At 36.2% G+C, this 24,501-nt stretch overlaps 1 protein-coding gene across 1 annotated transcript in view; it reads right to left on the reverse strand.

Annotated features, from left to right (window-relative positions):
• Positions 1-587: 587 nt before the first annotated feature.
• The window catches only part of MARCH11 (membrane associated ring-CH-type finger 11), a 29,693-nt gene continuing 5,779 nt past the window's right edge, over positions 588-24,501 (reverse strand). Inside the window, exons 3-4 of the mRNA XM_027681757.1 lie at positions 8,196-8,388; positions 588-1,339 (exon numbers count right to left, since the gene is read on the reverse strand). Of these exons, the coding sequence (XP_027537558.1) occupies positions 1,017-1,339; positions 8,196-8,388 (516 nt within the window). The 3' untranslated portion in view covers positions 588-1,016. The remainder of the gene's footprint in view (positions 1,340-8,195; positions 8,389-24,501) is intronic.

Genomic DNA, 24,501 nt, shown 5'->3' on the forward strand with positions numbered 1-24,501 from the left:
TTATTTCCATTTCAATTTGATTAAATTATATTGGAATTTATGCCATGAAACAGAAACAAGAGAAGCACACTTCACAGTGTTGGTTATCTATCATGATATTGGCTCATTTTAGTATGATTTGTTACCTGGCAAAATTAAGGCTCTGCATTATTTCTACTTCAGTTTCTATTTGGATTTATTATTATTCCAGAAGCTGTAATGCACTTTTTTTTTTAATTTGTAAAAAGGGATATCAATGACCTAGAGTCAGAATGGTACTAAAAATTCACAGGTTGCTAATTTCAGCACCACTGCTTGGAAGGTAACATCATTTCTGTGCACAGACACAGCACCAGCACTCTGCAGATCTTAGAGACCCAAGAGGCAGTGCAAGACTCTTCCTCTGTCTGTGTCATATTTGTGCCTGACATCTTGCACGGACATCTGGGAGAGCTAAAAGAAAAGAAGATTTCCCATCTTCCCTTAGGTTTTGTGGAGCAGCCACTGGACTTCCTTCTTAAAGGCAAAGGACAATATATCCCTTACTTACTTTCACACACCTGAACTGTGCTACAAACAACAAAAAAAAAAAGACAGAAAAGGAAAAATACTTGACTTGTGTCAACATTCTCCTTCTTTTTGGAAGAATATTGTCCAGTTTAATCCTCATGAAAGTGGAAAAAATAACAGTAGTGGATTAAAGCCAGAGTTTAAGAAAATACATTTAAATATATCTTTTTACTTAAAAATTACTTTCTTCATCATTCAAAGACCTAAGAGTTATGTTATATACACCTCAGGTACAAAGTGAGAAAAGATCCAACAAATCAGACTATATAAAAAGCAAGAGACTTTTTTTTTCCCCAGAAAAATGTATTTGTGTTTTATCTGATCATATAAAAAGCATTAAATTTTTAAAAAAAGTGTATCTATTTTTTCAAGTGTTAATGGTTTCCCCATTCATCATAACTACATTCCAAAGTCCTGTAACACCAGGGCACATTATCCTTATCTGTGTAGCACAGTGAGCATAATCTTTACACTGAGGTAACTCTCATCACTACTTCCCCAGAGCAGTTATCCTCTGATGAATCTTCCTGAGGTCTCATGCGGTTGAACAGATGTAAGAACACATAGCCACACTGAAATCTTGGTGAGGTTAACTGTGTTGGATGAACTAAACTCCTGTTTCTAAATGCAGTCAGTGGTAACCACAATGTCCTTCCTGCTGAGGATTCTCCTCGATTGCTCTCCTCTATGTCCGTGGCTTTATCATAATTTAACACATCCCAGTGCAGATTCACAGCCCTCCAGCGCTTAAACACTCGATAAACAGATGCACCTTCATGTACTATCAGTCCTGAAATTAAGGAAAAGGAAAAAAAGAGTTTGTACAAAATGTCAATTGATACCATTTTGAGAGTAAATAGAGAACTAACACATTGTAATGACTGGTAATTTCCAAAGGCTATTAAATTACTTGTAACATTAATAATTCAAACAAACTGTACATATGCAATGTAACTGGTTATTTATGTGTTTGGGAGGCAGGAACATGCAGAGGAAATAAAATTGTTCTGAATAAAAGCTCAACATAATCAATACTGGAATAATCTGAGCATGCCTAACTAAATAAATTAGTTAGATTTAAGTAAACCCATGCAAAACTGGCAGATTTGGAAATTGACTGTTTATGCTACTACTGCCCTTGTTCATGGTAAGTACTATTTATTTACTGAGATTTATACTGGTTTAAGTAGATCTTTAAGTAGGTTAGACCTTCTGTAAGGAACAGGATGGCCTTAAATTTGCTTGAGTGTATTGTAGAATTCAGTACAGATACAGAGAAATTTAAATGCTTTCAGATTCTTTTTTCAACTCAGGAGCACAGAAGATTTGTGAAAACCTGAAATAGCTGTAAGTAGAAAGACTTTCCTGTCTTGCTTCAGTAGAACAAGAAGAGATTAAATTTTATTATTGACTATGATGAGCATGGTAAGGATGATAAGCTTTCTTCTTTCTCTTCAATGTTCAGCAGGAAAAAGTTGAGAATCATCTTTTTGTTGAGACCCAGGAAATCTTTTAAAAGGTTCTTCAAGGAAAATACAGATTTTTCTGGAGTCCTCAACAGACCAATCCGCTTATGAATTTCCATGTAGCTAATATTTATGCCTATTATATGCATTCAAGCAATTTTTTTAAAGAAATTAAGCTCTTCATTTTTTGTATGTATATATATATTTATACTTATACTCTTTATGTGTAAGTAGTTCAAATATGGATCTACTGGAGAGACACTTCTAGTCTTACTACTTCAGCCTTCTTACTAGTTTTTTCCTCAACCAGTCAGGTAACTTACATGGTTCTAAGCAATGTCTCATGTTTTCTCTGGCTACCTGCTTTGGGAGGAGAGCAATCTGCCTAGCCAAAAAATCTATAAATCTTTTGTCCCCTGCGATTCTTGTCTAAAATTTTCCTATATGTGGCCACATCTATATGATTTGTGGGGTCACAGGCTATAGTCCTTTATGCCAAGCGATTGTATATTACCTGTTTCTGCACAACAAAATTGTGATCTAAGTGTCTGAGGTCCTTTAGCTTGGTTAACCAACACCAGAAAGGAGTTGTTCAAAGAAAGATGACACAGGCAAAAAGGGATAAAAATATTTACATGAACAGAAAACCTCAGATTCAAGTGCAATGATTTTCAGATAGCAATGCCTATTCTTATACATTTTTAAAGATCATTACACTACAAGATGGAGAAACGCAAAAATTTCTTTCAGAAGGATATGATAGCAAATGCAACATCTCTGTAAGGCTTTCAACTTGCCCAGAATTCATTGAACCATTCAATGCAGAAAAAGTAACACAATATAAGCTTAATTAAATAGCAAACAGTCTAAATGTATTTTGTAACAGAATAGCCTTTTAGTGGAATTTTTTCTTGATTGCAAGATTTTTATCTTCATCTTCTCAGGTATAGATAAAGCAATCTGTCCTAAAAATTTAACATATCAATAATAATCTACTAAATACATAAATGCACCTTCAAGACTGGCTAGATTGTCTTAAAAAGAATAAATGTGTTTGATCATGTACAGAATCTACGAACCAAATAAGCCATGGCTTTACTGCTGGGACAAAGATACACCCTTTTTTATTCCTGTTGGATTTCCTATAAAATGATAGAGGAGATGAGAATAATCTTCCTCTACCTGTCAGTGTAACATAGCATTATTTGGCCCAATTTCTCTCAAGACTATGATAAAGGAAAATTAGAAGAATCTATTTACTCCAATGTGAAGATACATGCCTGCACTCCATTGGAACAAGATATTTCAGAATAGAGAGGGAAGCATTTGAAAAAGCATCATTGAGGTACATGAAGTACATTGAAACAGTCAAAAGTATCCTACCAAAATTACAACAGAAAAAGTCATAGGACAACTTCTTTCAGAGAGATCTTTTTTACTGTTTTGGATCTTTCAGGATTTATTGAAATTATGTTTTCAAAGTTTTTCAACTTTGGCAAGGAAAGGGAATTTTCCGTACCATGGAAGCTGTTAGTCACGTATACTTTAAAAGAGTTACCGAACAAAGGATCAACTATTGCAAGGCTTGAAATAAAGTTGTCAGATTTGGCAATGCTAAAGGAGAAAAGGAGCACTTTCATAATTCCTCTCATAAAAAGTTTTATTTCCCTTCTGATAGAACTACAGATTGAAAAAGACCTATGCAGAAAAGGCAAAAGAACTGGGAGGTGAGGCAGGGAAGAAAGCTCTCAGCAACAACAGTTCCAAGACCACAAACAAGAAGAAATCTGGATAAGGTTTAAATGCTGGAGATTTTCCAGGTCCAGAGAAGTTCTGATGCTCAAAATATAAGTACTTAGTCACTGAAGTGGAGCTGTAAGAGAATGGCTTTCTGTAGAAGTTCCACAGCAAGGATAAATTCATAAAAAATACTGATGTGTTCCAAATACCATGATTTCAACAGCGCAGAGGACATACTGCACACTTGTAGGGAAAAAAATTTACTTCTTTGACTCAGATGATCCCAAGAAGAAGTGTCAGAATTCACTACTGTTAGCTGTTCTGATGTTCTGTCCAATTAATATCTACAAGGAACAGAACTTTAGGATGATGGACCCATCAAAATGTCTGTGGATTCTAAGACAACTTTAGGTTTTATCTCTAAGATGTAGAGACTGTAGTGGGATCCAGACAATAGGATTATGGAGAATCATAATTTTATTTTCTTTCCAAGTACTGTGATATTCACTCTATTTAAAGGATTTCTTACCCTGAGTTACAAGATCACTTGAAATTTTTCATACTAAATGGCTTTACAAGTAGGCTACTTGTCTTACATCATTCAGATTTGATGGTATTAGGTTACAACTTTATCTTATTTATCACTCTAATCTTACTTAGAGTCATTTAGGAATGGTCCTCCCAGAAACATCACAAGGTCTTACCAAGGAATAAAAGACCTTTTTCTCTGGACTTCTAAACAGACTTCATCTCTGGACAAAATGGCATGTCTTAACACTATCCAAAGGCCCAGAGATATATAAAAAAAAGCAATCAATTGCTCAAAGCATTGAAGTGAAACATGTCCACTCTAAAAATAGTAATATAACTCTTTATAAAAAACTATTTAGGATTAGGTCTAGGGGGGGAAAAAAAGACTTTCTGAGTAAAGACACATAAAATGCAGCTAGATGCATTCATTGTAAGGAACTTCAGCCTGTACATTTTTACAACTAAGGAGCTACATAAGGCATCAGGTTCCTTGGTGCGGAATAAAGAGGCTTTCAGAGGGCTACTCACACCTTGCATTGGCTCCCATCTCTTACTCCCTTGCCATAGTCATGTTTCCAGTGCAATGTTACAACCTCTTTTCACACTGTAAAGGAGCTGCACTGTTTTTCTGTGATTGGAAGTTAGCTGTTATTATTTGTGAGATATTTTGTTCATGCTAGAATAATTTATAACTAGTAGTTGTGACTATTTTCCAGTTCTATGACTTTTCTGTTATGAGAAGTAATTTTTAAGTCTACAAAGTAGAATGACAAAGGCTTGATGTCCTGTCCTTCGGTGGCTAGATAAGGGATTTATATTATTCATTCCTTTCATATTAACCCATGAATTCACTCCCTTTGGTAATCCCTACATGGATGGTCTGAACCTAGCACTATCACTGCAATAGCTCTGGGTTTCACAGGCAGTAATTCTACTTGATTAAGGTGTTCAAGGTCTGCTGTGGGAAAACTTCTACCACCAGCAGATTTCAAAGAGAACAGCTTTAAACCCAGCTTAGATGCAGAAAAGTACAAGCTAATGACTTGTAGGGTTAAAACCAATACTGAAAAGTAAAAACAATCCTGTTTGTTAGGAAGAATTCTGGAAAAAATTCAGAGTAGAACAAGGAGAACAATGGATACCAATAAAATATGTACACTGGAATGAATAGAACATATTATACTGGTGATCTGTAATCTTTGGGATCTTTCTTTTGGTGAAAAGTAAAACAAAATTAAGAAGTAAAATAGAAGTTACGTGTCATTTGCTTAATAAGAAAGTGACTGGTCTGCTACATATGATGTGTAAGTCAGTCACTGGGAAAATGAATCATTATGTGCAAGTTTTCAAAGATGTCATGTAAATATGTCAGTACCTTTAGGCAAACTGCCTTTAAAAATTATAGCGAAACATTTTAAAAAGTGCTTCACACTTTCTGTGTGAAGATATTTACACTTCACAAATGACCAAAAATATGCATATTGTTTCTGCAAAGCTATAAGGAGGCATAATTGAAGGCAGGGAGAATAAATTTTGGTCATACCACCAAGCATTGTCTTGAAATATGTGTTGCACAGGAAAACCTGTATATCTGCATAGATTTTTCATTGAAATAAAGACAGATATCAGTGGGAGTATAGGCACTCACTCACTGTAAGTCCAGTTGAAAACTCAGAGAATGCAATGGATGACTAAACACAAATGAGAGAAGAGGAGATACTAAGTGAGAACTGTGGCTGGTTGTAACCATAACAAGCTTTATGATTTAGAGATTGCATATAATAATGATAAAATCATAAGTTAATGCCTTTGGAGGTCATCAGCATAATGGAAAGTGGGTTTTTTAAATCATTCATGAGTAATAATTATATACATTTATTAGAGAACTTTTTTTGAATGTTTTAAATTAAAACTATCAATCTAACCCCCTTCACTTTATGCTGAAATAAAATTGAATAAAGCTGACTATATTAATAAATATTTACAAGAATTACAAGAGCTCCTGATCTTACAAGCTTACAGTATGCAGATTACTTGAAATTATACGCAGAATAAGTTGGTCTGAATGAATCTGGATCATCAGAATTCTGCAATTACCAAACCTCCTTTATACAGTTTTCTGAATTTTCAGATACAGTCTATTAAACTGTTAAGTTGTGTCTGCACTGAACTTCGTAACTACAAAACAGTGTTGAAATACATTTAATTATAGTCGGTTTTACATTAAAATTGTTGTATATTATTTATGATAGGATTATAAAATATGTATTTATTTAATTAGAGGCAAGTCAGTTTATCTTGTGGGGGCAGACAACAGCATGTTTGCTTTGCTCCTACATGATGCCAGTTAGGCCAGAAGCTCCATAGCCATGTGAGGTGCATGTTAATTCAGTAGCTTCCTGTTCAGTGATGGCTTGAGCCTGGCTGGCTTGAAAGGCAGCTACATAACTGCATGTACCAATCTATGGAAAGCTCACCTTCCAACAGTTTACTTCTATAGATAAATACAGTAACATTTCTGATCACCCACAGATATTCAGAGTGTCTGAAGCACATTTTATCTTCACTTAGTGTTTTTTTAAACAAAAGTAAACCCTTCAATATTGAGTGTTAAGCTGGAAGATGTGGTATTCAGAAATCAGCATGTAAGAGAATATGTAGCTGAGCCTTTTTATTAATTTAAAAGCTGAGCACTTGTCCGAAGTATAAGATTCTGCTCGCTTTTCTGTCAGAGAAGATCTGAATTCACAGATGAAAGCCTGTGTTCCAAAATATTCCAGTGGGCTTCTCTAATAAAAATTACAAAATGAAACTGCTGATCTAGCTGAAGTATAAATATTTTTACAGTAATTGGATGGTTTCAATAAAAGATGGTATGGCTTTACAGTTGGAGCAAAAGCCTTGATATTAGGAATCACTCTGTTTCTTTGTCCCTTATTGAGCAGAATTCAGCACTGTCCTGAATTCCCATATATGAGACTGGGATAACATTATCTCTCAGAAATCTCAAAGCAAACATCAGATGGCATTTGACTTCTGGATTTACAATTCTAAGCATGGGATTTAATGTAAACTAATGTTGTTAATTATGTAGATTTAATTATGCAAATTATTTAATTGTGCAATATTTAATGTAAATTTTCTCTGCAGGTAGTTGTAGTTATTCTAATAATCAATTCAAGGTTGTTACCAAGTACTAAAGGGATTTCTATTTAAATATTTCTGGGTCCAGTGCATTTTCACAAAATTCAAAAGTGGTCAAAAGAGCTTTACAGTAAACTACATTTTCTTTTACATCTAGAGTTAAATGACTTGAGACTTTTTAACAGTAAAGGAAGTTACTGTAGTTAGAGGTATGTGAGTGTTTCATAACTGTACAAAGAACTCATACCTGCCTTCTCTGTTCTCCTCTATTACTAGCACAGTGACCTATATAAGTCTGTGCAACTTAATTTTGGATGTGCAGTTTGATGACATCCTTACGGGCTTCTTCTGAGCTTCGTGATGGTACAATCTAATGCAAAGCGGCATCAGTAAAAGACTTGACAGTGCATAATTTTACTAATTATTTTAATAATGTCTTTGTTATTTTCATCTCTTTAACTTCCCGAATTTTGCTAGTCATTTATTTTTTCAAGAAATGTAAACTGATCCTGTTCTCACCACTAAGATTTTGGGAAGACACTTGGATGTCTTTGACACTTTGACACTTTGAACCTGAGAGTAAAACTTTGATTCTTTTCTCTTTGCAGTATTTGTAACACTGTAAAAAGCAGCAGTTGCTAAAGGTATCAGCTGAGAATAAATCTGGAAAGAACTGGAGTGATCGATTAGTGTGACCAAGTAGAAAAATAGATATAGTCACAGTCTTAAACCACAGTCTGTGCTGTTTAAAGATTTTGAGCTTACCTATGCATACTAGATCCATAAAACCATACATTCCATAGCAGATTTGAAAAAGGATGTCCTTTCTTTGCCATACTGCATAAGGGCTGAAGGCTGACCATAGAAGCCAAGTCACACTTGCTACTAAGAACAGAGATCCTAGGATTACAGCAACCATCTGCACTTTCTCAACCAGTGTTATAGTAATGCTTTGCCACTAAAAGAGAAACAAAGTAGTATGAGATAAAAATGTTATTTTCCATGACTGTACATTCAACTCCACTTTTTGTTTCCTGAAATCAGAAATTATTTTAATATTTATACATATCTTCATAGATATTTACTAGTATCCTTGATACTGACATTTTATATCTTTTTTTTCTATTTCACTTTCAGCTAAAGTGAAGATAAATAGTTGTTTCCCCATCTCCTCCAGCATCACTATCAATACCATTTATCTGCGAACTTCGGAAGAGTTAATAGTCTTAATTCTGTTTTGAATACATAGGCAAAAAAACAGATTAGGTCTTAGGAATGAAACTCAGTCTTTCATCTTTGTAGGGTAAGGAACAGAATAAAAAAAAATGTTGGGAAGAGTTTTTCAAGTATGTTTTCTGTTAGTGTGACAAGTTTCCTTCTCATCCCACCCTCCAGAAGTGTGAAAGCATTTTTCACTTTCCTGCTTCTCATCAAAGAAGTTCCAGACATACCAAGGGAGTTGTCTTTCTCTGCATAAACCAGTGTTAACAGTACAAAAAGACACCTGCAACCTAGTGAGGAAGCAACCTGAAGACTCAGGAGGAGCCCTGAATACAAATAGCACAAACATTTCTTTTCAGTGAACCCCAGTTTATGTCCACCTTTCCAGCTTAGGTTGTATCTTCTGTATGTGAGGTGACTGATTTATGGTGTGACAAGATTTAAATATAACAGTATGCTTACTGTCTTCTGTCAGGGTAAGAATAGAAGTAAAATTCTATTAAAACAGAGTTACAAAAGCAAAACACAGCATAAGGAAAGAATCATTCTATATTACCCCTACCGTATATGGTCTTTCTTGGCCACAATTATCTAAATTACCTTGGCAGACTCTCCACTTCATCGCTCATTACAGAGCCAGTGTGCAGACTTTGTGGACTGACATCTTTCCTGTTCCTAATTTTGGACATACATGCTCTCTTCTACAGTTGCAGTAGGGAACAAGTGGAGAAAGCTACTCCAGTGAGAGCTTTCTTACCTCTTTTCCCATCTACAATAATGTTTCCTTTTTCCTATTACTTTAAGAAAGCCTTCTCTTTTTTTACAGCAGTTGGGTACCCAGTACTGTATAATCATAGGATAATAGAATAATTCAGGTTGCAAGGGGCTGTGGGAGGTCTCTAGTTCAACTTCCTGCTCAAAACATGATCAGTGATGAGATCAGACCAGGTCGCTCAGGGGTTTATTCAGTAACACCTTGAAAACCTCCAAATATGGAGACTGTTCAGCCTCTCGGTGCAACCTGTTCCACTTCTTGACTGTAATCAGGTTGAAAAATGTTTTTCTTAAAAACTATTTTTTCTTATATCCAGTCTGATCCTCTTTTGATCTTCTTATACTCTCTTTCTCCTATCAGGTACCACTGTGAAGAGCCTGGGCAAGCAATGGGGTCCTCGGCCCCTTTCTTTTCTTCTCTTTCAGCTTTTTCCATAAACTTTTCTACTGTAGCCTAATTTGCACATCAGGTGCTACATGCCTTCTGTTGTTGCAACCTCCTGAATATAATAGTACAAAAAGATAGATGTATAGCAATTTGTAAATTGTCTATCTTGAAATACTAACCTTTTTATAATGAACTCGATTAAACTCATACTAGATAATTCATGGAACTTCAGGGTTTGGAATGGGGCTATTCATATTAAATACTACCTTTTTATGGTAAAGCAACTATGGATATGCATTTCCTTTGTTAAAAGTTTTTTTATAAGGTCAAGAAAGGTCATTAATAAGTGATGCATGACAGAATGGTGTGAGCTTTCCATGACTCAGATATTACTTGTATACAGGATTTAAAGTTCAGGATTGAAATTCACAAAACTCTCTTTAGAATCTATAATGTTTTGTTCAACAAAATTAGTTTTCGTTTCTCAGCTGAAGCTGCATAGTGTGACTTGGCAGAAAACTGTCAAAACCACTATTGGTTATGTATCTCTATCTTCTTTCTTTATCAGTGTGAAACAGACCTGTAATAAATTTGTTCAGAATGCCTGAAATCAAAGTACATTTATATGAAGTAAAGCTTTAACTGTCACAAAATATTAAACTGTCAAATTCATGGAAGAAGCTGGTAATACATTTAAACATCACTGAAATAAACAGCAGATCTTTCACAGTGCAATTTCAACAATGCAGAAGTTCCTAAACTCACTTAAGCTTATTTTGATTTTCTTTTCTTCTTTAAAACTTAGATTGCTCATAGTTATTCTGCAAAGATAGCACTGAACAAAAGGAAAAGTAATCCGAACATCTGAGATAAGTAAGTAGCATGCAGTCTATATATAAAACTCATCCCTTATTCTGGTGTTGTCTGACAACCAACATCTCTTTCTCAGAGACAGCTATTCCTACCTATTTTTCTGTTTCATGAGGGCTTTTTTTGGGTTTTCCCAAATGTTTTCTTTCTAGAAAAACTTGACCCTGAAAAGTTCTAAGAATCATAGATATTATCGTTACCTTTTCCTAGCCTCTTCTAAAGAATATATTCTTGTTATTTTGCTTTTCTCCTGATCAGATAATTACTGAGAAAATGCACGAGCTGTAGTTCCTAACTCCTCGGCCTTTAAAAATCAAGGAACAGTTCAAAAAAAAAAAAAATCCCAACCCCCCAGCAAAATAAAACAACCAAGAACCCCAAAATAGGGTTTGATATTTTCTTCTATTACCCATTTACTTTAGCCTTTGTGGTATTCACTGTCTTTCTTCTACAGAATAAACTGTAGTCCTCCACCTCCCTCAGCATGAAGGTCAGCAATAACCGAGAAATTAAATTTTTTTTGAAATTTTCATCTCTTTTAGTGTATCTACAAGTTAAACTAACTGATGACATTCCACAGTAGATGGAGGAGGAAGGACTATGTGTGTAAGACAGAAGACATTCAAGAGGCCTAGGAAGTTTTATGTGAAACTGCTAACTTGCCTCCTAGTGCTAGGCAGTCTGCCACAAGAATCCAACACCCAAAGAGTGATGGGATGGGATGGACTGGTATTAAGCTCTAACATGTGATCAGCTTGGGGACCCCATCTTCAGTGTATGCTGGTTCTTAGTGCTAAAGGCAAGAAGATTGTGGATGCTCCTGATGGGTAACTTACCCCAACTGGAATTTCCTCCTCCTTGCCCCTCTCCAATCAATTTTGATTCAAAGAGTCTGAGATTGCTTCTTGGGAAATTATTGCCTTGATTTTTTTCTTCCCATAAATTTGACTGTGTTTGGGTACAAATTATAAAAAGTGAACAGATGTTGCTGAGACAGGCATATTTTTTACAAATGAAGGTGGTATTCTGTAGTTACGACGTTATTCACATGTAAATAAGTCTGGAAGGTTCAGTCCTTTTTTACTTAGACATGGGCAACGTTAGCCATTAGGCAATGAGATAAACTGCACAGGACTGTATTGTTCGGTTGCTTTGCATTTCATTTGCTTGTGAAGAGGAACTGGAGTTGTGGTCACACTGTTTTCTTCTACCTGAAGTCTTACTCACAGCATAGCTAATATATGTGAGTATACGTGTTGACAGACACTTGGGAAATGAAAACTCTTTTTCTAAGAGTAAGATTCTTTTTATAGTATCAAAAGCCAGTTAAACCTCCTTTGATTTCTCACCATCATTTACCTTATTGTATTCCCTGTTATATTTTTATAATCACATCGCCTTTTAATGTCAAATTAATGGCTTACAATAGAGGCTACAAAAATAATATAGTAAAAATAATTCAGTGATATTTAATGTTGAGAAACTGCATTTAGAATATAATAGGCTGAATTATTTAACATTGTAAATTGAATTATCTCATTATGAATGTGTCATGATTTAAATCCATTATTTCCATTAATGTTTTTCTCATTTTCTTCATAGTTTGTCTCAAAAATCTTAATTGCTCATGATTATAAATTATATTATGACTTTCTGATTTATTTTTGTTATTTGCTGACTATACATCCCATAATCAGTAACAGTTATTTTAGCTAAATATTTTGCCAAGTTAGAAAATATCTACATGGGCTTTTAGTGTCAGCTTCTGTAAAGTACATGACCCTAAACAATAAATATTATGAGAAAGATTACCATTTTTGCTTAAGAACTAGAAGTTGAAAGAAAATGTGAAATATTTTGTACCTAAATAATTATAAAAACACTGTAGGTTTTCAGACATAATCATTAAAAAAACTTCATTTAAATTCTATAAAATAAGATCCCATTTTATATTCCTTTCCATCATATCTGTAGTTATGAGGTACCATGCCATCTCTGTTGCCCATGAACATAATGAATTTTACTTTAGTATACAATGATAGTGAAAACTTCCTTTGAAAATGGTGCTTTAAACAAAATATAATTAATGCTTCTGATTTTAATGTTATACTGTCTCACCCTTGAAAGCTTTCTAGACTTTTACTTTTACTGGCACTTCATTATGTTTGGCTCTTATAATCTTCTATTTACCACTAGTCTTCCTTTCATAAATCATTTGGGAGTCTCGTACACTAATGGTACATTAGAGTTCAAATGCGGACCCCAGAAACATTGCTTCTCTTTTCTTCTAAGGGCTCTGTCAAACAGCAATACTGCATAATTTCTTATTTTTGAGGTTGAGACTTTCTGAAGTTGAAGGAAACATATTGCTTTCAGAGACTAATTTTTAAAGAAAAAAGTTAGTACAGTTATATGCATGTCCCTACTATGATAAAGATGGATAAAATATTCAAAGATCTGTCACCTTTGGGATAAATCGATATTAACTTGGCTTTTTTTGATAATGCCTTGTAAAAACCCATTGATTATTGTAAAATACACAGCAGAAAAATGATCTAAAAAGTACTGAGACTGTGCTTGTACTTAGAAGACATTGCATGAAAAGTGGCTGCAAAGAACATATAGGTTTTCCTACATCCTTAATAAAGAACATATGAAATTTCCTTATGGCTTCCCAAATGCATACCAGCTTCAACTGTACCAATTTATAATCCACCAAAATTTCTTAAGCCAAACCACTGTAATAGGGTTACCACTCTATTCTCTCAGAAACACAGCTTATCCTGAAACCTCGCATTCAGCTGACTGAAACCTCGCATTCCCTCCAGTCATTCTGGAACACGTATTTTACATAAAATTAAATTAAAATACCTGGCAGTGACCTATTATAACATAACATGATTAACCTGAAGCCATATCAATTATGTGGCTTCAAAAACGTTTTGTCAGATTGCTCTAATTGCTGGAATAAACTCTGACAAGAAAAAGTTCTTTCCTATTGTCATTCATTATACACTGTAGGATTTGTAATCTGTGTACATATGAATAAAACACAGAAGCAAAAGAACACAATGATTTAGGTCCAACAAACCATTTTTTTGATTTGTCTGTTCCTTACTTCATCTTGTTAGTGGTCTATGTGATTAGATAATTAGGGTTTCTAACATATTTTGCAGTAAGCACACATTGACTACATGATTCAATATGCAGTGATATTGTTAACTTATGACCAGCCTGGACGAGAAAATGCATATTTTTGACTACACACATACACAAACATTTGAAATGTCATTTTCTGCTCTAGGCTTCTATTTTTATGTCTTTTTCTTAAAAGAATCAATACCACAAAAATTGCAGCTCACCATTAATGCCTGCGTATTTTGATACATTATTAACACATACAGTGCCTGTAGTCATAATGTCCATTATTTTTTCTTGTGTCAGAGAGCTCATCAATACACATGGTTTGGGCTGTATGTAATTCCTCAGTGTGCTTGGATGGCTGCACCAGAATTTTACTTGGGACATTCTGAAAGCATAACATTTACTGTGGAGATCCTGTCCACCTGTGCACCACATATGCAATTCAGTTGACAGTTCCTGCAAGTGTTGGCTTACTGCATGTATACAACTGAGTTGAACATCTACATGTACAGTGGATGCATCTTGGATTTCTGACTGCCTAGAAGCCTGGACATCCTAGTCAATGTACAAAATCTTTACATTATATTACATTCACCTTTCAAAATCTTACTACTTATTAGGCAGAACAGCTTAATGTTTTATCTTATGATTTTTTTAAATGTGTTAGAATCAAGGTCTGAGACCACAGGCAGACCTGTGGTGACAACTGCATTAGTCTTACCTTATCCTTTCTCTGGGAGATTATCAGTGGTTATCTTTGGCTGCTGGCCAAAAAATGAAAGGAATGAGGCAAGGCTGCAGGACTGTGTGACCAGTTGAGGCAGCTGCCGAGGCACAGCTCTGGTTGGAATACTTTGACACTCCAGTGGGTGGGATCGATAGCCCAACTGAAGTGCATTTACACCAATGCACCCAGCATGGGCAACAAACAGGAGCTGGAAGCCACTGGGCAGCAGGAAAGCTATGACATAGTTGCCATCATGGAAACATGGTGGTCTGGCTTGCACAACCTGAGTGCTTCTGTGGATGGCTGTAAGCTTTTCAGAAGGGGTAGGCAAGGAAGGAGAGTCAGTGGGGTAGTCCTGTACGTTAGGAGTGTTATGATTGTCTAGAGCTTAGTGATGGTGCCAATAAAATTGAGTGTTTATGAGTAAGAATCAGGGAGAAGGCCAACAAGGCAGATATCCTGGTGAGAGTTTGTTACAGGCCACCCAACCAGGATGAAGATACAGATGAAATTCTATAAGAAGCCAGGAGAAGTCTCATGCTTGCTAACCCTTATTCTCATGTGGGACTTCAACAAGCAAGAATGGATGTCTACTGACACACAGCACAGCAGAGAGGAAACAGTCTAGGAGGTTCCTGGAGTGCTTGGAAGATAACTTCCTGACACAGCTGGTGAGTGAGCCAAATAGGGGAGGTGCTTCACTGAACCTGCTGTTTGCAAACAGAGAAGAACTGGTGGGTGATGTGATGGCTGGAGGCCATTTTAGGCATAGTGATCATGAAATGATAGTTTTTGATTCTTGGAGAATCCAGGGTTGAGGTCAGCAGAACTGCTACCTTGGAGTTCTGGAGGGCAGACTTTGGCCTGTTTAGGATACAAGTTGGAAGATTCCCTTGGGAGACAGTCCGGAAGGGCAGAGGAACCCAGGAAGGCTCGACATTCATCAAGAAGGAAATAGACAGAATACTTAAACATCATGGTGTGTTGTAAAGGTGTATCTGTGAGAAACTTGTGAGGTTAAAGTGAACTATTCTCAAGTTAGCTTCTAATTCCTATCAGACTCTAACTAATTAAGTTTAGTTTAGTGGCTTAGTTTATTGGTATTTTGAACATTCCATGGACATGTATATTTGGTGAAAATGAAATTACCATTCTATGTGAATAATTGCTATTCCTACTGTAGAGTAGGAAGTATGCAATTTCTGTTTCAGCTTTACTGGAAATACTGAGTTTCATTGCAACCTAGGTGTACTCTTGATAGCATTATCTGCAAATTAAATATTAATGAATGGAGGCAGTTAAAGCCTACCATGGTTGTTGCATTCCCTGCAACTTAAAGATGATCTGCAAAATTAAAATGAAAACTTAGCTCAAGCATAGACTGTCATGTTATGGTTAGGTACACATTCCTGGAAGAACACTAAGAAAAAAAATTCATTCTAATTGCACAGAGGAAGTAAGCCTCAGCAACGTTATAAATGAGCTATATGAAGGAGGTTTTAACAATTTTCATGCCATCTAGTTACTTAGGAACCTTAACCATATTTTGCCTGTACGACTCTGTACTTCTCTTCAAACGCAGACAGTATCAAAAACGTTTCTGGAGTTGCTTTTTCTTTCTCTCCTGGGAAAGGAACTGTTTGTAAATTCCAACTAAAACTGTTGACAACTTTTAAATGAAAAAAAATGCTGAGCATAAGGGTAAGATTGTGCATTCATTATGATATTGATGCACTCACCAAATGTATGTAAAAAAATTGGTGAGCATGGAGGGACAGAACAAACCCCTTCCACAAAAATGCCCTGGACACTAGTCATTATATAGAGGGACCATCTGCTCTTGATCATTTCTGTTGATACCTTCTTGTCTATCATGTTGAAAATATTCAAGTATTAATTACAGTTCATTTACTAAAACTCATATTTCATCTGCTAGCTGAACTTTCCAAAAGTGCTGGCTTCTCTTTCCCTGTCTTTTTGACTCTATGAATAATTTAATAACTTTTACAACCCCTGCAAGAGGAGGCGCAGAGGGTTTATCTGAGACTATTCAGCAACCTAATGGTTGGTGCATTCCCTTGTGAGAGACCTTGACTCAAACCCATTGTTTACCTGAGTTTAAGCAAGGTTTGAAACTTTTACCTCTAAAGACACTATTTTAATACCTGAGATTTATGAGTTATTCAGGATATTCAGTAGTAGAACTCCTTCCAAGTAATTTATTGGAACACTTCCAGTTCCCATACAATACAGAGATGTTCACTGATCGAAAGGGAAAACAAATGAAATTGGTAACTTTATTCACATCATCTCCATAAGGATGAGTAGGGAAATGATTTTCATATGGTACAAAGCACCAGGAACTTTTTCTCACACTGGCATATTTCGGTGGGTTCTGGATGCAGAAAAAGAGGCCATGGAAAGGCCTTTGCTGGAAAAGAACCATAGAAATTATGTGAAGGTGGAAGAAATGCCAGATAATTGGAATTTTAAGGTTCAAATTTTCCAGTTCACTGAAAGAAGAGTGAAAGAGGACCCAAAGAATGTAGCTGTACAAACAAATTGAATTGGATAAGCACAGTTTAGAAGTTGTTAAAGCAGCATAAAGTACACACTAATTGCTGCTTTCCACTATCTGCTTCTAGGCAGTCTATGAATCCAAAGACATGCCATCTATTGTCACCAGATTCCCCTACATCCTGTAGCAACATTATTCACAGGTGAAGAATAGTTCTGGCACAATGCAACTCCCCACCTTTGGTTAGGAAGATGCACCTTCACTGTACAGTCTTCTTCCTACTGGCAATGATGTGTTTCAGCAGTGAAGGGTACAACCTCACCAGAAAACAACTCAGTACAAATATTGGCCTCTGGCCTTTTTAGCCGTGAACAAACACTGATTCACAAACTGTGATCAGAATTTTCATGTGGAAATCTGGAAGATGCTCAGCATGAGGGAAGAGATGATGTCATGTGCTTCTTTGTAAGATATAAAACAAAAGAAACTTAAGATTTTAGGGACAACAAAAAGGATGAAGAAAGGAAACATATTCTGAGTTCAGATGTAAAAGATGTAAAGCTGTTGCCTTGTCTAATCCCTAAGCAACATAACATTTATCTTGGACAAAGGTTAAGAGGCAGGATGATAAGAATACCAAGGTATTATATACTAGCATATAATCAGGAAGAAGGCTTGTATGAAATCTGAGAGGGCCTGGTCTAAAAGTAATTTTGTATTTAATTTATTAGATTAGTAAATCAATTACTAATTGATACTGTAGTCAATTAAATTTTGTGATAAATCTTCACTTGAAGAGAATTTAGTCATAATTATAAAATTTTAGACTGTGCAAATGAATATGGTAAATAATGTACTGCTTGAAAATATGGCCTAATGGAATATTAACTTATTTATTTATTATAATTGTTTTATATATTACACATTAGGTATAATAATTAGAAGGCTTTAAAACATTTATAAGAATTATTATAATGTATTCATATTAAAATTATTAACAATATTTTTATTCTTAAGTTATTAATTGAACATATATTAAACAGCAAAATTTTAAAAGTAAGTTGCATTAGTTTTTTCAGGTACTGCTAAATAACCACTACTATACACTAATAGGTACTGTTGTTTGAATCAATATTACACTTTTTCTAATAGTTTGAGTAGCCATGGTTTTGATCACCCACATAAGACTCCATCTTTATGGAAACATAGAAGATGTAGTGCTTAATTACAGAGAGTGGCTATTACTACATATCTTCAAATATGATAGCTCTATCTGTAAAAAAAGGAAATAGTTGCCTCTATAGTATACACTACATCAGAAACTCTGTATTTCCTCTAACTATATCATAAATATGTCTGAAATCCCTTGGAGTAATTACATTAAATAGCACAATACGCTTTTGAAGACTGAAAATACCCGTCTTTCTGACTTGTTACGTTGTGCATCAGCATTCATAGTGCTGCGAGAAGCAATGGTTATAGTATCAAAAACTGCAATATTCATTCAAATAATTGTGTTTGAAAATTCCTAAACTATAAATTGTTCTTGGCTTAATGGTGCTTATACAACTTACACATAACATATGTACCATCTCTTGCAGTACAAATACAAGTACAAACACAGACGTGAAATAAAAGTACCCTCAGTTTCTCTCAAATACCTAAAGAATAAAAGATAAGAAAGTGCATGCTGTTCATATGGAAAACACAATTGTCAAAGAACCACTTACTGTTCTGCAAATTGTCAGTTTTAAGTTTATTACTATAAACACAGTCATGTTTTGTTGTTACTAGACAATAGTTCCCTCTTTACATTCACTAATTAGATAAAATTGCTCTATCCTACAGTCAGTACTGTTTCTGGATTCCTTAGCAAAATTAGCAGTGACACTTGAGCTCCGATGAAACTGGTGTAGCGCACTCTTGGAAAAACAGCTTAATGGTCCAATGAGGATATAAGCCGTGAAATAACTTGCTACCTCCTTGAAAAATTTTTTGCACATACACTGCTGCTCTTCTTAGGAATAAATTCGTTACTGTTGGTGGTGAAGCACTGGTACAGGTTGCCCAGGGGCTTTATGGATGCCCCATTCCTGGAAGTGTTCAAGGCCAGATTAGACAGGGCCCTGAGCAACCTGATCTAGTGATCAGGTTGGCAGGGAGGTTGGAACTAGGGGATCTTTAAGGTTCCTTCCAACTCGAACCATTCTATGATCCTATGATTGTTTTTGACCTCTCTGGAATGGATAGAAACAGGCCCTGGCTCTGCCACTGTAGTCAGAGAAAAAATTTTGGTATCCAAAGTTTGTGAGCAACTTACCCTTACAAGGATGATGCCTAATGTAAAAAAAGCAGGGAAGGTTTTTCCACCTAAAATGAAATTCTCACTTACTCATTAGGCTCTGGGAAACATCTAGGCTGCAGGATGGGAAAGCACAGAGGATCTAAGACTGGTGAGTGCAGACAGAGCTCATGGAACATGTCTCAGGACTGTGAAATAGACAGTGTAGGATCTCATGGCTCAAAGCACTCAAAGAGATAAGTGGCTTAGACATCTGGTAGAGGGAGGGCCTTTTCTTCAGGTAGGTTTGCCCAGTCAGACCTGGCTGACTGTTAGTAACTTATCCAGGATCCACCTGTGAAGTAGAGAATACTGACTATGAATCAATATGACAGGAAACGATATGAAAAAAAAAGTTGGTAAAATGACCAGTATACTGACACCAGCTTTTTGCTATGCTGTACTGAACTGTTTCTGCTGTATTGGCCTTAACTTGTAGAAGATTCTGAGGGAAAAGAGAGATCAAAGGAAGGAGTGCATCATTTCTCCAGTCAGGGAACTTGGAATGAGTGGACAGCCTGTGCTGAAGGAGAAAGGTTTGTATTTTCTTGTGACTATGAAAACGAGCCTTGGCAACTTTCCAATAGAACAGCTTTTTGAATGGCATTTGTGATTGCCTGCTCCTGGTTGACCAAGATGAAGCAGCCCAGGCTCTCAACCAACACGATAATTGAGTCCAGTGGTGGAATTCTCCAGGAGGAAGCTAAGTAGCTGCTACTTTGGACTCACAACATCCTGCAGAGATGCTGAGTGCCTTAAAGAGCCTAAGCAGTAGGACTGTGGTCTTCCAGCACATGCAGAAATTTTCAGAAAGTGCTTTTGCTTTATTAATGAAAATAAAGATGACGTGCAAATTAATCGTCCTTTGGAGCAATGCAAATTCCCACGTATATTTGAGTTTGTAAATAAAATTTAACTTTCTAAAGTAATTTTCTTTTCATAAAACTTTTTCTGCACAACCCTCTTCCCCCTTAAGAGGGCCTACAGAAAAGATGGGGAGGGAGCCTTTATCAGGGAGTGTAGTGATTGGATGAGGTTTAGCAGCTTTAAATTGTAAGAGGGCAGATTTAGATTAGCTATTAGGAAAAAATTCTTTACAGTGAGGGGGGTGAGGCCCTGGAACGGGTGGCCCAGAGAAGTGTTCAAGGCCAGGCCGGATGGGGCTCCGAGCAACCTGGTCTAGTGGAAGGTGTCTGTGCCCACAGCAGGGGCATTGGAACTAGCTGATCTTTAAGGTCCCTTCCAACATCAAACCATTCCATTATTCTGTGATCCCCCTAAAGTAAATGGAATTAGGCCTTCATTACCAGAAGAAAAAAAAAGGCAGTGTAACTCCTGCTGAAGCACATCTCTGTCCCAGCAATCTTTCTGACTTCTGTCACAACAATGGAAAAGGAGTCATCAGCATAGTTACTGAGGGGAGTAGAGACACAGTCATAAATTTACGTCACAACCAAGGGTCATATCCTTAGGGATTCATATGTCAGAGGCAACAGTGGTTCAGTACCTAGATAACCTGGCCAATTCATCAGCAAAGTTAGAGAAAGATGAAAAAGAAAGAGAAAGTGACACTTGGACAAAGATGTGGCTTCTTATCCACACTTCAGATATGCTAATGTAGGGTCATCGGACATAATACTGTGGAAATTTGAGATTATTTTTAAGTAAATGGGTTGGAAGCCTATACCTTTGAACGCAAACAAGGAAGAAAGGAACGTTTTGGATGTTATCATGAAGACCTAACGCATGAAAGTTGTGCCATGAAGACAAAGATTCATTTGTGTAACATGATGAACACCAAGACATCTCGGAGTAACTTGAAACTACTGAAACTGCTTTCTATTCTAAAATAATCTATACTAGAAGACTAAAGTCCTTAGATCTTGTAGGTGTTAATTACCAGGACCGAGGTTCACAGCAATTACATCAGTGTGATCTACAAAAGCATGAGGGAAAGGGCAAAGGGAAAGGTAAGTTTTTAAAATTCCAACAGCCATAGCCCATAAACTCTTCCCATTGAATGCACAGCAGATTTTCCACAAACTTCCAAATACATTCAAGTACATGGCATCAACTGTCAGTGGAGAAACTCTGAAGTAGGCACATTTCCCTAGAATAACCAGCAATTTCAGGTATTTTCTAGATTTAACCCATGGCTATAGGAAGAAAAGGACAGGCTGAAGTAGAGGATTTTGAAATTCCAGAGATCATAGAATCAATCATTAAGGTTGGAAAAGATGTCTACGATCATCAACTCCAACCACTGACTTAGCACTCTTGCAATTCAGCACTAAACAAATCCCCAAGTGCCACACCCACATGCCATTTGAACACTTCTAGAGATGGCGATTCCACCACTTCCCTGACCACCCATTTGATGAAGCAATCTTTGCTAATATCCAATCTAAACCTCCCCAGGCACAACTTTAGACCACTTGCTCTTGTCCTATCGCTTGTTAGTTACTTAGGAGAAGAGGCTGAAGTCAACTCATTAAAACCTCCTTTCAGGCAGTTGCAGAGAGTGATGAGGTCCCCCCAAGAATGCACTTCTACAAGATGTATTTGAAGGTTCCTCTGCTTATATGGAGTAGTGAAGGATATGAAGATCTTTTCCATAAGTTTGACAGATGTCAGAAAGGCTTCGGTAATTAATCAAATTTCTATTTGGTACAAACATCCAGAAAGCAATGAGATGATATGCAATACTCTGTAAGTGGTGCTTGAGAAGGAAGCGACCTTCTTTATTAGGTCTCAGGAGGATTTTAAGTCAGCATTGTACAAATACCAGCAAAGTGTCCTTTTTGGAAGGTGGCATCAAATGATTGGAGCTTACGATGATTCTTGTGGTCACTGAAGAAAGCGGTTATGGGGAGGACAGTGTTGCAGGTGCAGGAAAAGGCTGCAATGGCAGGACACTTATATTCTATTTGTGTTATTCTGATGTGAACCAGTGAGCTCACATCAGCTGTTATGCCCATTCCTTCAAGTAAAATATGCCATATTGCTCTCCTCATATGAAAGAGCAGCCCTGAAACTGAGATGCAGAATTTAGTCATTCAAGGAGGAGCATAATGTGCTGGGAGTAACCACAAGCTATAATAGATTGTAAATTGCAGATTGCTCAGATAAAGCAATGAGAGATACATAAAGTATTCCATTAAGAAGTAGACTGTCTGTCTGTTCTTGCTCAGTGGGCAGAGGGAACTTCCTTATGAAAAAAGAGAAGGCATACTGAAGTTTACTCTCGTTTTCTCCAGATACAGTTTCCTGAATGTCAGTTTTATGGAATTTGCCTTTTTCAAGATCCCTATAGTGCTTGGAATAATATTCTTCCAGTGTTAGCAAAGTAGCTAAATACACATGAAGCTAGCAAGTATTTCATCATGATGGTAAGGTTCATGACTTTGTGAAACTACCAGGGAATTATTTTGTTTTATTGTATCTATTCCTTGGCCATAAAAGACAACAAAAATGAGCCTTAGCTCAAGAAATAGCTTCCATCCAGCAACATGGTTTGTGAGGGTAACAATATGATGTATTCGTGTGCTGGGAATATGCTCGTCACAGAAATGGCGAAGTTTAATACTGCTCTGGAGGGAAGACACTGCCAAAAAAATATGCAAAAATGGCACACATACACACATACAGGGTAGAGGGAAAGGAAACAGCATGTGGCTAAGACTGGAATACTCATTCTCCATGAGCGTTGTTGAAATGTAAACAAAAGTAGCAGAAAAAAAGAAATTAAGAAATAAAAGTATATAAAAAGGAAAGGTGAAACAAATTAAAACAAAAAGCTAAGAACCCCATGGAAACAGTGTCATGCAGGCAAAACACAATGAGGGTGCTCTGACTCAGACAAGTACTTCCAAAGAACTGAGGTCAAATCGTTATTTCACTGTTGCACTGTAGGCATGAAAGGAGGTAGGGGGCTATGCTCCGCACATGGCTGAAGCAATAAGAAAGAATCTTCAGAATGAATACCAAACATTCAATTTGAATCTATGTATGGATGGGACAAAAATTTTAAAAAATCCAAGTGCAATAGGTGCAAAATCTGTCTCCCTAGTGGAGAAAATTAAGAAAGAAGTAAGTTGGCACGACTGCCAGTCATTTCAATGCAGACGGACCGACATTCAAAACCAGTAAGTATTAAAAGGAAGTTTCAAAATTAATTTAATAAAACTTTCTCTGACAAATTTCAGTTGTGGAAAAAAATACAGGGACACTTCAGAGTTAACACAGCATGACTGGTAGAGAAGTCAGGAGGTTATGACAGTATTTGGTCCTCAAAGCAGGCTACTTGCATTATAATATAGGCATCAACTAAGGAATCATAGACAAGAGGTATAAAAGCAGTACACTATCATTTATTAACAACTTTTCATATTAAGAAGTAGAAGAATCATGTTGAAAGAACCACTTCTTGGTTATCACCAATCTCTGTTGACAGGAATTAAAGATCTGAATCCCAAAGACTGGGATTTTTGACATAAGGCAAAAAGACAAAAATTTGTATTGAAAGAACTCGTAAATCTTTGATCACTAATTATAATTCCAGCAACAACTGTTATTCAATGTATTTCCTCTGAAAAACAACGTGGCACCATGTCTCATGCTAGTCATTTCACCCCATGAAAATCTTAGGCTAAAGGAATCCACCTTTTCCCTTGAAGTATTTAACCCACCTATTTAATACACAAAGATAATTCTGCTCTTCATATCTGTATTATGTATCTTAACAGTAGATCAGGAAGGCACTTGTAATTAAAAATTAATTTCCAAGTATCTTTCACAGTTTACACTGCTCTGGTGTCTCACACCATTCTAGCAGTCAAACTGCCTTAGGCACAATCTATGCATTTCACAAAATAAAACCAGAAAGCAATTGCTTTTTTTAATAAGCTACAGGAAATAAAAGAGTAACATATGAGGGGCACACACCCACATACCTTTAATGCTTTTTTTTTTAAAGTATTCTCTGCTTTTTTTTTTTATTCTACTTGATTAATTCGGTACACACTTTAGAAGTCCAACAGAACTGCTGAACTGCTTGACTCTCTCTATAATTCCCCATATTCCTTCTTG

Source organism: Neopelma chrysocephalum, unplaced genomic scaffold, assembly GCF_003984885.1.
Source record: "Neopelma chrysocephalum unplaced genomic scaffold, ASM398488v2 Primary Assembly neopelma1_22b, whole genome shotgun sequence".
Classification (NCBI taxonomy): Eukaryota; Metazoa; Chordata; class Aves; order Passeriformes; family Pipridae; genus Neopelma; species Neopelma chrysocephalum.